Source organism: Amborella trichopoda, chromosome 7 (genome assembly GCF_054954075.1).
Source record: "Amborella trichopoda isolate Santa Cruz 75 chromosome 7, AtrichopodaSantaCruz75HAP2 v2.0, whole genome shotgun sequence".
Classification (NCBI taxonomy): domain Eukaryota; kingdom Viridiplantae; phylum Streptophyta; class Magnoliopsida; order Amborellales; family Amborellaceae; genus Amborella; species Amborella trichopoda.
The window spans coordinates 10,754,193-10,767,984 of record NC_142342.1 but is presented as its reverse complement, the minus strand read 5'-3'; the positions used below and the strand labels follow the sequence as shown (position 1 = coordinate 10,767,984).

The 13,792-nt window shown below is 39.0% G+C and overlaps 2 protein-coding genes across 10 annotated transcripts in view; both read left to right on the top strand.

Annotated features, from left to right (window-relative positions):
- LOC18444040 (FAD/NAD(P)-binding oxidoreductase family protein) overlaps positions 1-8,987 on the top strand; it is a 35,502-nt gene extending 26,515 nt beyond the window's left edge. For all 9 annotated transcript variants that reach the window (XM_011628725.3, XM_088871256.1, XM_020673510.2 and 6 more), the window contains 2 exons: positions 6,368-6,964; positions 8,661-8,987. In XM_011628725.3, coding sequence (XP_011627027.1) covers positions 6,368-6,964; positions 8,661-8,876 — 813 coding nt within the window. In that variant the 3' untranslated portion in view covers positions 8,877-8,987. The remainder of the gene's footprint in view (positions 1-6,367; positions 6,965-8,660) is intronic.
- A 1,441-nt stretch (positions 8,988-10,428) lies between these two features.
- Positions 10,429-12,246, top strand: LOC18444041 (F-box/kelch-repeat protein At3g24760). Its single transcript, XM_006854219.4, has one exon. The coding sequence runs from the start codon at positions 10,744-10,746 to the stop codon at positions 11,887-11,889; it is 1,146 nt and encodes a 381-aa protein (XP_006854281.1). The 5' UTR covers positions 10,429-10,743; the 3' UTR covers positions 11,890-12,246.
- The last annotated feature ends 1,546 nt before the right edge of the window (positions 12,247-13,792 follow it).

Genomic DNA, 13,792 nt, shown 5'->3' with positions numbered 1-13,792 from the left:
AATACATCGGACCTTTTACGTCATACAGGGCTAGATGTCACCCACCTCGGCTCCTTTACGTCGTATTGAAGTTGAATTGGATACACCCGACCTTTTACGTCATACGGAACTAGACGGAATACACCCAACCCTTTTACGTCATACGGGGTTAGACGGAGTACACCCGACCTTTTACATCATATGGGGCTAGACGTTTTCTGAATACACCCGATCTTTTACGTCATACGGGGTTAGACATTTTCTGAATACACCCGACCTTTTACGTCATACGGGGCTAGATGTTTTCCTGTCTCGACTCTTTAACGTTACACGAGTTTGACGTTTTTCTGTCTCGACTCTTTTACGTCACACGAATTTGACGTTTTCTGAATTGGATTTTGGTTGGTAGTTTAAGCTCGTGCCTCCGTGGCGCGTTTTCTTTTTGACTTTTTGAAATTGGTCGACAGTTTAGACTCATGCCACCAAGGAATGAGTTAAAATTTTTTAAATTAACTAAGATTTTGAAAACATTCTTTTTTTATTGAAAGAACCAAAATTTTCCCCCTTAGTTTCCAAATTTGAGTGGGGGCATTTTTGAGAAAACAGTTTTGGGTGACACTAGTGGTGTCGCCTGGGCGGCACTGGTGGTGTCACCCACACAGTCTGGGATTTAGTTGACACGGGTGGTGTCGCCCTGGGAATTTGTTTTTATATTTATTTAGTTTTTGGGTGGGGAACACTTGTGGTGCTGCCCTGGAAACACAACAATTTTTTTTATTTTTATTTTTTATTATTATACTTTTTTAGGTGGGTGACACTTGTGGTGTCGCCCCAGAATTTTTTGTTTTGGTGGTGGGCGACATAGCCTGTGTCGCCCAAAAAAATACTTTTTTTTGGAAAGACGGGAATGGGAAGTTGAATTGGGCGACACACAGTTTCCACTTCTTTCTCTCTCTAAAAATGTTTCTTTTCTCGTCTTTTTATTTTTTGTGTTCATTGTCCTCTCTCCCTCTTTATTTTCTTTTCAAGGATCCACTTCCTCCTTTGAACTTCATTGTTTCACTCTATCTCTCTAGAATTGGGTTGGAACCATTCCACTGCCACGTTTTATCCATTCTCAACCCTTCTTCCTTCATCAAAGCCCCATTTCAAACCCACAATTTAGCCTTGATTTCGTCGGTAGGGTGAAGATGGATGGCGAGGGGCGTCAATGGACATTTGGATCGCGCCATATTTCTAAATCAAAGGGGCAAGAGAACGTACAAGCTTCAAAACCAATTGAGAGGGTGATTTTAGTGAGGTGAAATTGTATGATTTTTTTGCCCGAATTTTGAAAAACTTGTTTGAATCATGTAATTCACTTAAAAAGCTTTGATTGTCATGTTTTCACTTTTGGTGGAAAATCTACTTCAATACCATTTTTTTTTGCTTCTAAGAATGCTTGAACATGACTATGATGTGTTTGTTGAAATGCCTTAGTGAAAATGGGGGTTGTCCTCTTTTTGGGTGGTTTTGAAAGTGAGATGCCACTGATTTTGGCTCAGTAAAATTGATGATTTCCTTCCCCAAATTTCGAAGTAGAAGATGATTTGTAAAGCTTTCATGGGATATTTTGACTGTGGTTGGGTATTTTTTTGAAAGATTGTCCCAACAAGTGTGGATTCTACTCTTGAAATTGCTTCTGAGGTTCTTATTTACAATTTGGTTAAATGCTTGAATGGTCAAGAGTTGGGTTAAATCCTAGTTTCTTGTGCTAGAGAAAGTTTATTTGTTCTTGGGTTCAGGTCAAAAGTTTCTTTACCACCTTTTCTTTCTTCGGACAGTGGGCAAGGGCCAAAATACCCCTGTGTTGTAGTGAGATTACCGTTATTTTTCAGTAGTTTTATTTTCATTGAAGTCTGTTTGGACGGTAGAAATTTCGGTCTAGGGATCAGAGTTGATTGCATAAGTGCTTGTAATAAACCCATTTTCAATGGATGAATAAAAATGGAATTTTGAGATATCCAGAATTTTATTTCCCATTTTATTGATCTTATGGGATTGTGGAATCCCCTCTATATTTTTTTTCAAGGCACGATTCAAGCTAAAAGGCCTATACTGAAGACACAAACTCCAAGCTAAGAAATTAGGATTCAACCCAACTCTTGACTATTCAAGCATTTAACCAAATTGTTTATAAGCACCTCAGAAGCAATTTCAAGAGTAGAACCCACACGTGTTCGGACAATCTTTCAAAAAAATACCCAACCACAATCAAAATATCCCATGAAAGCTTTACAAATCTTCTACTTCGAAATTTGGGGAAGGAAATCATCATTTTTAGTGAGCCAAAATCAATGGCATGCCCCTTTCAAAACCGCCCAAAAAGAGGACAACCCAATTTTCACTAAAGCATTTCAACAAACACATCATGGTCATGTTCAGGTATTCTTTGCAGCAAAAAAAAATGGTATTGAAACAAATTTTCTACCAAAAGTGAAAACATGACAATTAAAGCTTTTTAAGTGAATTATGTAATTCAAACAAGTTTTTCAAAATTCGGGCAAAAAAATCATACAATTTCATCTCGCCAAAATCACCCTCTCATTTGGTTTTGAAGCTTGTACCTTCTCTTGCCCCTTTGATTTAGAAATATCGCACGATCCGAGTGTCCATTGACGCCCTTCGCTTTCCATCTTCACACTACCGTGGAAATCGAGGCTAAATTGTGGGTTTAAAATGGGGCTTTGATGAAGGAAGAAGGGTTGGGAATAGATGAAATGTGGAAGTTGGAATGGTTCCAACCCAATTCTAAAGAGAGAGAGAGAGAGAGAGAGAGAGAGAGAGTGAAACAATGAGGTTCAAAGGAGGAAGTGGATCCTTGAAAAGAAAATGATGAGGTAGACAGGACAGTGAACATAAGAAATAAAAATAGGGGAAAAGAAACAGTTTTAGAGTGAGAAAGAAGGGGGACACAGCCGATATAAAGTGAAGGTAATTTTTTTTGGGCGACACAGGCTGTGTCGCCTAGCTCAAATTCCCCTTCTTGTCTTTCCAAAAAAAAAAAAAAAAAATTTTTTTGGCGACACGACTACTACAAAAAAAAAAAAAAAAAAGATATTTTTTGGGTGACACGTGTACCACAAAAAAAAAAAAAAAAAAAAAAAAAAAAAAAAAAAAAAAAAAAAACAATTGTTTTTCAAGGGCGACACTTTGTGGTGTCGCCCACCTAAGAAAGTAAAAAAAAAAATTCGCCCACCTAAGAAAGTAAAAAAGAAAAAAAATTCTTGTTTTTCTAGGGCGACAGCACAAGTGTCGCCCACCCAAAAAAAAAATAAATAAATAAAAATTCTCAGGGCGACACCACCTGTGTCACCCAAATCCTAGACTGTGTGGGCGGCAACACCAGTGCCGCTCGGGCGGCAACACCAGTGCCGCCCGGGCGGCAACACCAGTGCCGCCCAAAAATGTTTTCTCAAAAAATGCCCCCCGTCATTTTTGGAAACTAAGGGAACAAGTTTGGTTCCTTGTAAAAAAAAAAAATTTTGAATGTTTTCAAACATCTTAGTTAATTTCAAAAATTTTAACTCACTCCTTGGTGGCATGAGCCTAATTGTCACCCAATTTCAAAAAGTCAAAAAGAAAACGCTCCTCGGTGGCACAAGCCTAAACTGTTAACCAAAATTCAATTAAGAAAACGTCAAACTCATGCGACATAAAAGAGTCGAGATAGAAAAACGGTAAACTCGTGAGACATAAAAGTGCCGAGACAGAAAAATATCTAGCCCCGTATGACGTAAAAGTTCGGGTGTATTCAGAAAACGTTTAGCCCTGTATGACGTAAAAGGTTGGGTGTATTCAGAAAACGTCTAGCACCGTGTAACGTAAAAGGTCGGGTGTATCGAGTTTAACGTCTAGCCCCGTATGACGTAAAAGGTCGGGTGTATTCCGCCTAGCCCCGTAGGACGTAAAAGATCCGTATGACGTAAAAGGTCGGGTGTATCCAACTCAACGTTAAACTCGTGCGACTTAAAGGAGTCGAGGTAGGTGACATCTAGCCTCGTATGATGTAAAAAGTCAGGTGTATTCCGTCTAGCCCCATATGACGTAAAAAGATCGAGTGTATGGTCCATCACTGCATGATGCTAAACTGCTTAGAAGGTTCTATGGTTGCAGGAGTTACAACTAACCAGCTTTGTTTTCGAAATATCTCTTTTTTAAAATTTTCACTATATGTCTTGTGTTTTCAAAAACTTTAATTTCTTTGTTAAAATCGTGACCTGTCCAAGCTCTAGGTTCTATTTTAAAAGTTCCCCCTTGTTTTCAAAATTTCTAAAAACGACTTTTAAAAACGAAGGAGCTTAGACACCCATATATGATGATTACCGCGTTGCCGCGATTACTGCGTTGCTGCCTCGTCTCTCTCTTCAGAATCGGCCAGACAAGTCTCTTCTTATAGAAAGCCTTTTCCTATAGAAAGCTTTAGAAAACCTTAAGGAAAACAAAGAAAATGCCAGATTTAAGAATATGAAATTGTGAAAAACCCCTGAAGTTAAATGGCATGGCCAGAAAATCCAACTCGAGTTTCAAGCTTGTGTAATTCACCGACATCTCACGCCGAAAACCCTAGGAGGAAAATGCCTTAGGTGGGTGAGCTCCGTGAGCCCAATGACTTGGAAGGATTAGTTGGAGCACCTTTTGATCACTTGATGTCAGGAAGAAATTTAAAATGTATACATTATCTTTGACATTCACCTGCCCCTTGTAGGATAGGGAACGCCAAAGAGTGTCTACTTCTTTGCCACTCAATTGTCCCCATTTTAAATTTTACAAATTCTGTGATTTTCTGAACCCTTAGGACCGCATTATCCTAGTAAACCCAAATCTATAGCCCACACAACCTACCTTATGATCCATAACCATTTTGCCTACTCAGAACCCTGCAGATACCTTGTTTTGATCCAGAATCTGGCAAACACCCTGTTTTACTAAAAAAATACCAAAAATAGTAAAATAACTCTTTTTGACCCAAATGTTTTCTGGGAGCTTCACAACAGCCTGAACTGCACACCTGAGCTGAAAATTCTCAATTTCGGTCAATTTTTAGATTGGGCGACACACCTAATGTGGCCCAACTCAGACTGGGCGATATGCTTTGTGCCGCCCACCAGACTGGACGACACACAGAGTCGCCCAACCCAGTTTGACCCGAAATCTTCCGTTTTTTGCAGGACAACTCATTGGTCAGTCTTGGGCAGAAAGTTGCCGTTTTGGGCAGCCCTGACTTGGGCGATGCTGCTAGTGTCGCCCAGCCCAGACTGCCCGAAAACGGCATTTTCCGCACAAGAATGATCCCCTACCATTTTGGGTGAACTTTCTCTCACTTTGGCCAAATTTGGCTAGGCGACACTGGCAGTGTCGCGTAGACCCGGGACCCCAGAAAGGTAGTCTAGGGTTGACAATTGGCTGGTGATGGAAAGTTTCCCTTTTTCAAACGATTTCAGTTTATAAAAACCTCATTTTCGTGGCCATTAAGGAGGGGAGGAAGATTGAAACCCTAGCCCCTTTGCTTAGAGAAAGTCTGGCCTTGAACCTCTTAACTTCGTGAGCTTATGAAACTCTAATCTGAAAAACCCTAACCCTAAGCTTGAGAAATCTTAACCTAGACCTAAGGAACCCTAGTTCTTCAATCATCTCTAGGGCACAACAACCCTTTTAAATCAGAGATCTTCTGGTCAACTTCTGAATCAGAGAGGCAAAGAGGACGTTGGTTCTGATACGGGCGAGCCCTCGAAGGCTTGGGGGTCCCGGGCCATTTGGCTCGGTTTGGAATTGTTCTCTTACCTTTTCTTTCTTTTTCTTCTTCTTAATATTTTGATTTTATTTTGATTAATTTTGGTCAGTTTGCTGCTTTGAACTCGTGTTTTAATGTTTTGGATCATGCTGGCTCTGCCACAGATCTGAGAGCGGATCTACGCGTTTCTGGGCAGATGTTGCCTCAGATCGGAATTCAATTTGTCCTACTTTCTTTACCACATTATTTTTAGCAGTTTAAGGTGTCAAAATCCGAGAGATCTTCGTCGGAAGATCTGTCCGATTTCCATCGTAAACATTGAAATGATGGATGGTGATCACGATAGCATGGCGCAAATGCCCAACATAGAGATATCATGTTTATGGTTGGCGTCACTCTATCACCATCCGTTTCCATCAGGCAGTTATTAACCGACTGTCTATATTGAAATATATGTGGTTTCACCATCCATTTCGTCACTCTATCACTATCCATTGGACTATCTGATGGACTATATTATGCTTTCCCTGTTTTATATTGTCTGTCCTACACTCTGATTCTTTCACCTGTGAACTTTACTCTTTCACTGCATTAGACTGATGGAAATTGATCCAGGTTGGAGCTGATGGAGCCAAGTCAAGTGTTAGGAAAATAGCTGGACTGAAAACAACTGGATGGAACTATTCTCAGCATGCAGTCATCTGCACTGTTAAACACGCAACTGAAAATCACTGTGCATGGCAACGATTCCTTCCATCTGGTCCCATAGCACTTTTACCAATAGGGGATACATACAGTAATATTGTGTGGACAATGACTCCCCATGAGGCTTCCAATCATAAATCAATGCATGAGGATGATTTTGTGAAAGCGATAAACCATGCTTTGGATTATGGATATGGTCCTCATCCTCATTCCAATCTTGGTTTCATCGATAAATTCTCATGGTTGGCAGGGGGTGCAATATCTTCAATGAAAGAAAGTTTTGAGGTGCCTCCCAAAATAGACCAGTTGGTCTCCGAAAGGATGGCATTTCCTCTGTCTCTTATGCATGCACATGAATATGCATCACATCGTGTGGTGCTTATTGGCGACGCAGCTCACGCTGTACATCCTTTGGCAGGCCAAGGAGTAAATTTGGGGTTTGGTGATGCAATTTGTCTTTCAAATATTATTGCGGAAGGAATTTTAGTGGGTTCAGACATTGGTGAGGTAAAATTCGAATCATATGGCCATGCACACTTTTATGTTAAATTACAACTTATGACATGTGTTTAAATTTGTTCCTTCATAATAATGAATTATTTGCAGTTAATTCTGAAGTTTTTGTATTTGGAAAGCTAATACTAGTGCATATTTGATTTTGTTTCTTTAAGTTTGCTGTAAACTGAAATCCCTGATTGCAGTTTGTCTTAATCACTTGTGGCAGAGGACAATTTATTTTCTCTTAGGACTGACTTTTAACAATTTCGGTTTATAGTAGTAGCACAACACATGGGTTTCCCATCGAATTGATAATCTCAGCAATCAAAGATCAGATCTATATCAAAAAATAAAGTCTCCATGACAGTAAAAACATATTCGCTGCAGTAATTTTGACAAAGTCTTGGGCCCGTTTGTCTCAGATGCTGTTTCTCCATCCTGCTACTTGTTCAATCATGACAACTGCCACCACATTTGCAATATGTAACTTTCAATGGTATCTCTAACTCTCTCTCTCTAAACACACACACACATTAAACCACAGTAGGTATAAGACACCTGGCATTTAACTAGAACAGAACCTACCTTGAGAGAGGTTAAAGCAGGAGTCTTTAAGAAAATGAGAGTTTAAGGCACTTAGCATATAAGAGAGCCCAACTGGCTATCTAGTTTTAGGTTTAGATAATTCCCTTCAGTTCTTTGTTTCCTATCTCCTCCTTTAGATACATCACCTAAGTTGAAGAGATCGAAAAAAAAATATCCAAAACTCAAATTAAGTAAATCTTTTGAAATAAGCCAGATTACAGAGGTGGCTTAATCATTGATGATGAAACAGTGGCATGTTTTGGTTGGAAGAATAAGCACAAGGTAGATCATTTTGGATATCGACAGGATAAGGATGGGGTACTTTCTTTAGAGAAAGAGAAAGATTATGTGACCTGAATTTAATTCTGTTTAAAGAGAAAGGGAACTTGTTTAAGGTGGGTTAGAAGAAACAAGTGATAGATATTGAAAGACAGATTCTAAAGAAGGAAGAGGTTTACAAAGAGGGGAAAAACATAGAGCTTCATTAGTTGGGAGAGGAGGTGGCAATTGATTTAGATTTTAGAGATACATACCTAGTATATTGAAGGTGTACAGAGAAGCATGAACCGTGTAACATTGATTGAGGGTAACCATTATGCCTCATCAATATTTAGGCAATTATTTATTTAAAAGGCCATAATAATTTGCGATTTCTTTTGTTCCTTTAAAGAAGAACTTACCACATGCTACTATACTACTCCATCCCTCTTTTCTCTCTTTTCCATTCCATTACCTCCCTATACCCATATATTTTATAGTGATTTTGCGTGGCTTATTCTTTTTTCAACTTCTCGTCTTGTTTATTATTTGCTCATGTCTAGTTTTTTGTATTTACATTTTGTTTTGCACAATTAAATGGATTTTATGCATGATTTTTTTTCTTTTTTCTTTTAATTCCTAAAGCTTGAGGAATTTCATATTCATCTTCAAAAGTATATATATTATGTGCTTTTTGTAAATTCTTTTCGATATAGCTATCTCTAAATTTTTTTTTTCTATTTTACTATATTTATTCATTGATGGATAACTATGTTGGTGGTCAGTTTGGTATTTGAGAAAATATGCAGCTTTCGCCTGCGTGCATAGCTGAACAATGCTTTTTGCTTTTTTACATATGCAGCTGTCACTGTTGAAGAAATATGAGAAAGAAAGGAAGATGGCTAATTTGACAATGATGGCTATCCTTGATGGTTTTCAGAAGGCCTTCTCAGTCGATCTTGGACCCATAAACCTTCTAAGGGCGGCTGCCTTCCATGGTGCTCAGTACATTGGACCCCTCAAAAGAAATATTATCTCCTATGCGACAGGTGAACAGAAGTGGCCGTTGTTTGGCTAACACAATGAAAAGCCACCAAATTTTGTAATAATTACAATCGGTAACTAAATGGTAAAAAATTTCTCATTGTCAATAGAAATAAAATTTTATATAAGTGAGAATTTCTTCAAATGAAGTTGCATTGATCAGGCATTGGCATTTATATTTGTCTAGTTTCTACTAGAGGTATAGGAAACGCCTACCCTTTCTTGGAATTTTCTTTGCCAAAACATATTATACGGCCATGGGAGTATATTGACCATTTACTCCGTTGGGTAAAATCCCCATCTGGGATAAATTTTCGGAGGTGTAACTTCTTCAACCAATAGATTAACCCCAATAAAAAACAAATTTCTAATTGCACCATCCATGCATTTGAAAAAAACAATGTCTAAAAATTGAATGGAAACCGTCCAATTTTTTAGAGAGATATCTAATTCTATTGGAAAACCCAATGCATTCTTCCCTCTTCTCATATATATATATATATATATATATATTTTTTTTTGGGGAATATTCTCTTTTCTTGTATTCTCTCTAAAGAATGTGAGGTAGAGCTAGAATGAGGTTGGTGTTTCTTGAGAACATATGAGTGGAGGCAAAAAAAAAAAAAAAAAAAGATGGGTTTCTAGATAGAGAATACGAGAGGCATGAATAGTTGGGTTTTTAGAGAAAATGTGGGTGGGTGCAAAATGAGAATGGAATTCTAAAGATGGAATATGAGACGAGGCAAGAATTGGATTGGGTTTCTCGAGATAGAATGTGATAGTGGAGAACATGTTGGGCGTTTAGAAAAAGAGTGGTAAAAAGGAATAATGAATTGGGTGTTTAGAGGTGTGAGAGGGAAGAGCCTAAAAACTGGTAGCCCTTACAAACAACCATCAACTTGCATTGTTCCTTAAGCCACCCCAACACTCATGCTGGCCTTTTGAGAACTCCACCCCATCATAGCCCCATCCCATTTTGTGGCGGTAAATGTCCCTTAACCTTGGTCTCTTCACAAGTTCTAATTGACCTTCAAACTCCTCATTTTCTTCTCTTTTTGTAGACATTACGTATGTAACCATGTCCCTTGAAACCATATACGAAAACGAGCTCATTTTTTATATCTTGAGTCAAGTGTCTAGAAAAATGAAGAGATCAAGAAAGGTCAGGGCTTGCCCAGCCTAAGCCTATATAGGCCCAGCCCACCCCTTATTTTCTAATCTTTTTTGCATTAATTTTTTGTAATTTTGCCGAGCTGGTCTAATAGGGCTAAGGGACAGGAACGACCCAGCCTTCAAGGGAATAAAGCCTGGCTAGGGCTAGGGCCAAGGCTAGCCCAGCCTAAGCCTAACCTAGCCCTAGCCCGTTGCCGGCCCTACCAAGGACCCTTTAGGGTCACGGAAATCGAGTTCTTGATGTGAGGCGCGTCCGATTCGGAGCTCGAATTGCTTGCTTCTAAAGCAGGGGCAAAGGTCAAAGAGGAGAAGGTTCCAAATTCTTACCCACCGTTGACAACGCCACCCCAACCACGAATTCAATCTCCATTACCTGCTACCACTGTAGAGAGAGAGGGAGAGAGCATACATGAGAGGTGGGTGCTTTAGTGTAGAGAGAGAGAGGAGAGACCGATGCTTTAGCATGTGTTGCCTCTGTATGAGAGAGAGAGATCTGTGTTGATGGTGGAGGTTCAAGGACAAGTTACAGAGTTACCCCAAAGGGAGGCAGGTGAAATGGGTTTATAATATCTTTGCGATCGCGTCAGGGTCAATATTAAATTCCCTATATCTGTCGCTTAATTTTATCCATTTATGTCTCGTCTTCTTCTCGCTTCAGCTTTTTTCTTTTTTCTTCTATAAGAATACTATTCTCTCTGACTCGGGATCCAATGTTTTGATGCATTTCCATGGATTTGTGGTTGGAATCTGCCTCTAGGCCTGAAACCACCAATTGGGGTTCTCTCAGTTCAGACCTAATCGAATTGATTTTCTCTTACCTTCCCATAAGGTCCATCATCAGAGCTAGAGCTGTGTGCAAGCTATGGCACTCTTTGATCACGGAGAAAACCTTTGCGTCTCGTGTTTCGCAGTCAAAGAAACCATGGTTTTTCATTTATGGCCGAAACAATATTTTCTTGAAGAATAACCAGGTTTTTGGTTTTGATCCAGAGGCTAATGAATGGACCCGATTGCCCACTTACCTCTTTCCTGAACCAAACCAGGAGGATTCCTTCGTGGGTTCAGGTGGGTTCTTCTTTTGGAGCAATTCATCGACTTTTTCTCGATTTTGTTATGCCCCCGTGCTTAGTAGTTCATGGAAAGAGACTGCTCCTCTTCGGTTCTCTAGGTGTAACCCATTAGTGGGTCTGTTCAAAAAAGGGGGCAAGCACAGGTTTATAGTAGTTGGGGGAGTCAGATTTATAGGTGGGTTGGTTGATATTGAGGATAAATTGGCGGTCGAGATTTATGATTCGAATTCGAATTCATGGGAGCTTTGCCCCGCTTTGCCCACTGAATTTGAATCAGGCAACTCATCTCAGTCCCTCTCATCCGCTTTACTCAATGGAAAGTTCTTTGTTTTTGGGAGATACTCTTGTTCGATTTGTTCCTTTGATCTCGATCTCCACATTTGGGACCGGGTTCAAACATTGAGGCCTCCTGGTGTTGTGTCCTCTTTCCTTATGGCTTGTGTGGGCCAACTTGTTCTTGCTGGTCTTTGCAACGATTCTAGTGGTCCTTTGTTCAGGTTGTGGAGTGTTGATGAGCAAACAATGGAGTTTGGTGAGATTGGGGAGATGCCTCGAGGCCTTTTGTACAGCCTGTTTGATAGTGAGGAGGATGACAAATTTGCGAGCTTGAAGTGTGTGGGCCTTGGGAACCTAATCTATGTTTTTAATGAAGAGCATAGCAAAATGTATCCTTCTTGCGTATGTGAGATTGGTTCCAAATTTGAATGCAATTGGAGGAGGGTACCGGACTTGCCAGCTCATGTGAACCGGTTTCACAAGGTCATCAGTTTTTGTTCTACGGTGGCGCTTGAAAGCATTGTGTGATTCAATTGAGATCCTTGAGAGCTCTTCTTGAACATTGAAAAAGAGGGCTTATGCTTTTACTAGGTTGATTGCAACTGTGACTACTTGAATGCTTGTGACTTTCTTTCACTTTGTTTAACATTGTATTTGTCTATGAATATTATGTTTCTTAGGTGGAGATTAGTTTCTGTTCGCTGATGGCACTTAAGCATTGTTTGGAATCTCAAAGGAAGCCCTAAGAGCTTATACTTGTATTGTGTTTTAGTTGATTTGAGATGTGACCCTAGGTCACTTATGTCTATCACTTTTCAGTTTGGTTTGTAATGGTGTTGTTGTACAAAATCTATGTTTTGCTCATGCATAATTATCTTCAGGCTCTTTCTCTCTTGTTGGGTGATATAGCTTTCTATACTAACGAGGGAATAAAGTAAACAATGGTTAGTGGCCCTGGTTATATGTTTCTATGCTAGATGATGATTGTTTTATACCTCAACATGCATATATAAAGATTAGCGGTTAGTTGATGATTATTTACTTGTTAACATGTTTAGAAATAGCTACCACATCATCATCATCATCAAAGCCTTTTCCCAATTAATTGGGGTCGGCTTATAAGTAGCCACCAAATAAAAGATGTATTTGTAAATAGATTTGACCAGTGTTGTCAGATTTGCTTTAGATTCTACTTCAGTTAGGTGGGAAAAAATGAAGCAATTCAGTGCTTTTCGCTGATGCGGAGGATGACTTCGGAATTTAAAAAAAAATGTCATATAAATGAAGAATATGTTTATATATAAAACTATATTATTATAAAAATTTTAAAAATAAAAATTTAAAAATGTTAAAAAAATATTAAAAAAATACAAATATGTGCTACAGCCAAAAATTTCGAATTCGACTGAAGCAGATTAAAGCACATAATTGTATTTAAAAAGGACAATTATGTGCTTCGACAAAAGAGGTCAACGCTTCGGTCGAAGAGACCGAATCAGACCGAAGCGGGCCGAAGCAGGGAGAATTTTGAGCACCTATAATTGGGTCCTCTTTTTTCATATACTCCCATAATCTCAGTTTCTCTCTTCCTTGCCATTCTTTCTTTCCCTTTTCTCTCCTTTCTTTGCTCTATCTTCCCTCCTACTGTAACTGATGTAGTCTGAGCACCCAACTTGTGGGATGCCATGTTTATATTTGTTATTTTGTAATTTTTATTATAAATACAAAGTTAACCTTTCTGTCAAAAAAAAAAAAAAAGACTTGTACAGTGTTATTCTTTATTGATAAGACATGCCGTCAACAAATAATGAAAGTGAAACAAATCTTGTGATAGATGTCAATAAAATCAGAGTGCTAGTTTCAAGCTTTTCCATCGGTGCTACCTGGGGCCATAAGTTAGTTTGAATTCCTTTTTAGACAGTATCTAGGCATTTGTAATCTAGGGTCCTACATGACCATAGCATGTAGTTGATTTACACTTGAAAGCCTAACTCAAACTACAAATTGTCCATTAACCTTTGTGTTAATGGATGCAGCGGTAAAAATGCAGCAGAGGCCACCAAGGCAGCACCTTGCCAACCTATGCAGGCACCTCATGATTGAGGCGCACCAATAGTGAGTTTATATGTATGTATGAATGGAAATCTATAAATAAAATCACATACTTTTGATACAAGGATGTCACAATCACTCTTAGGTCATTAGGTTTGAAATCTGCTGCTTGGAGTGTGCCATTGACAAGCGCCGAAATTTAAAAAACATTCTAAAACTTTGTGACACACCCCAAGCTGTTGGATTAAACATCTGATAGCTAAGAGTGATTGTATCTTCGTTAGATGAAAGGAAAACGGTATGTGCGTGTCTAGTGGGTTTTGTTAGGGTGCTCCCATGCATAGAGTATTTTCTTAATATACTCATCATTCATTGAACA

Excerpts from the sequence above, each read along its gene's own strand:
- LOC18444041 (XM_006854219.4), top strand. The coding sequence starts at position 10,744 with ATGGATTTGTGGTTGGAATCTGCCTCTAGGCCTGAAACCACCAATTGG.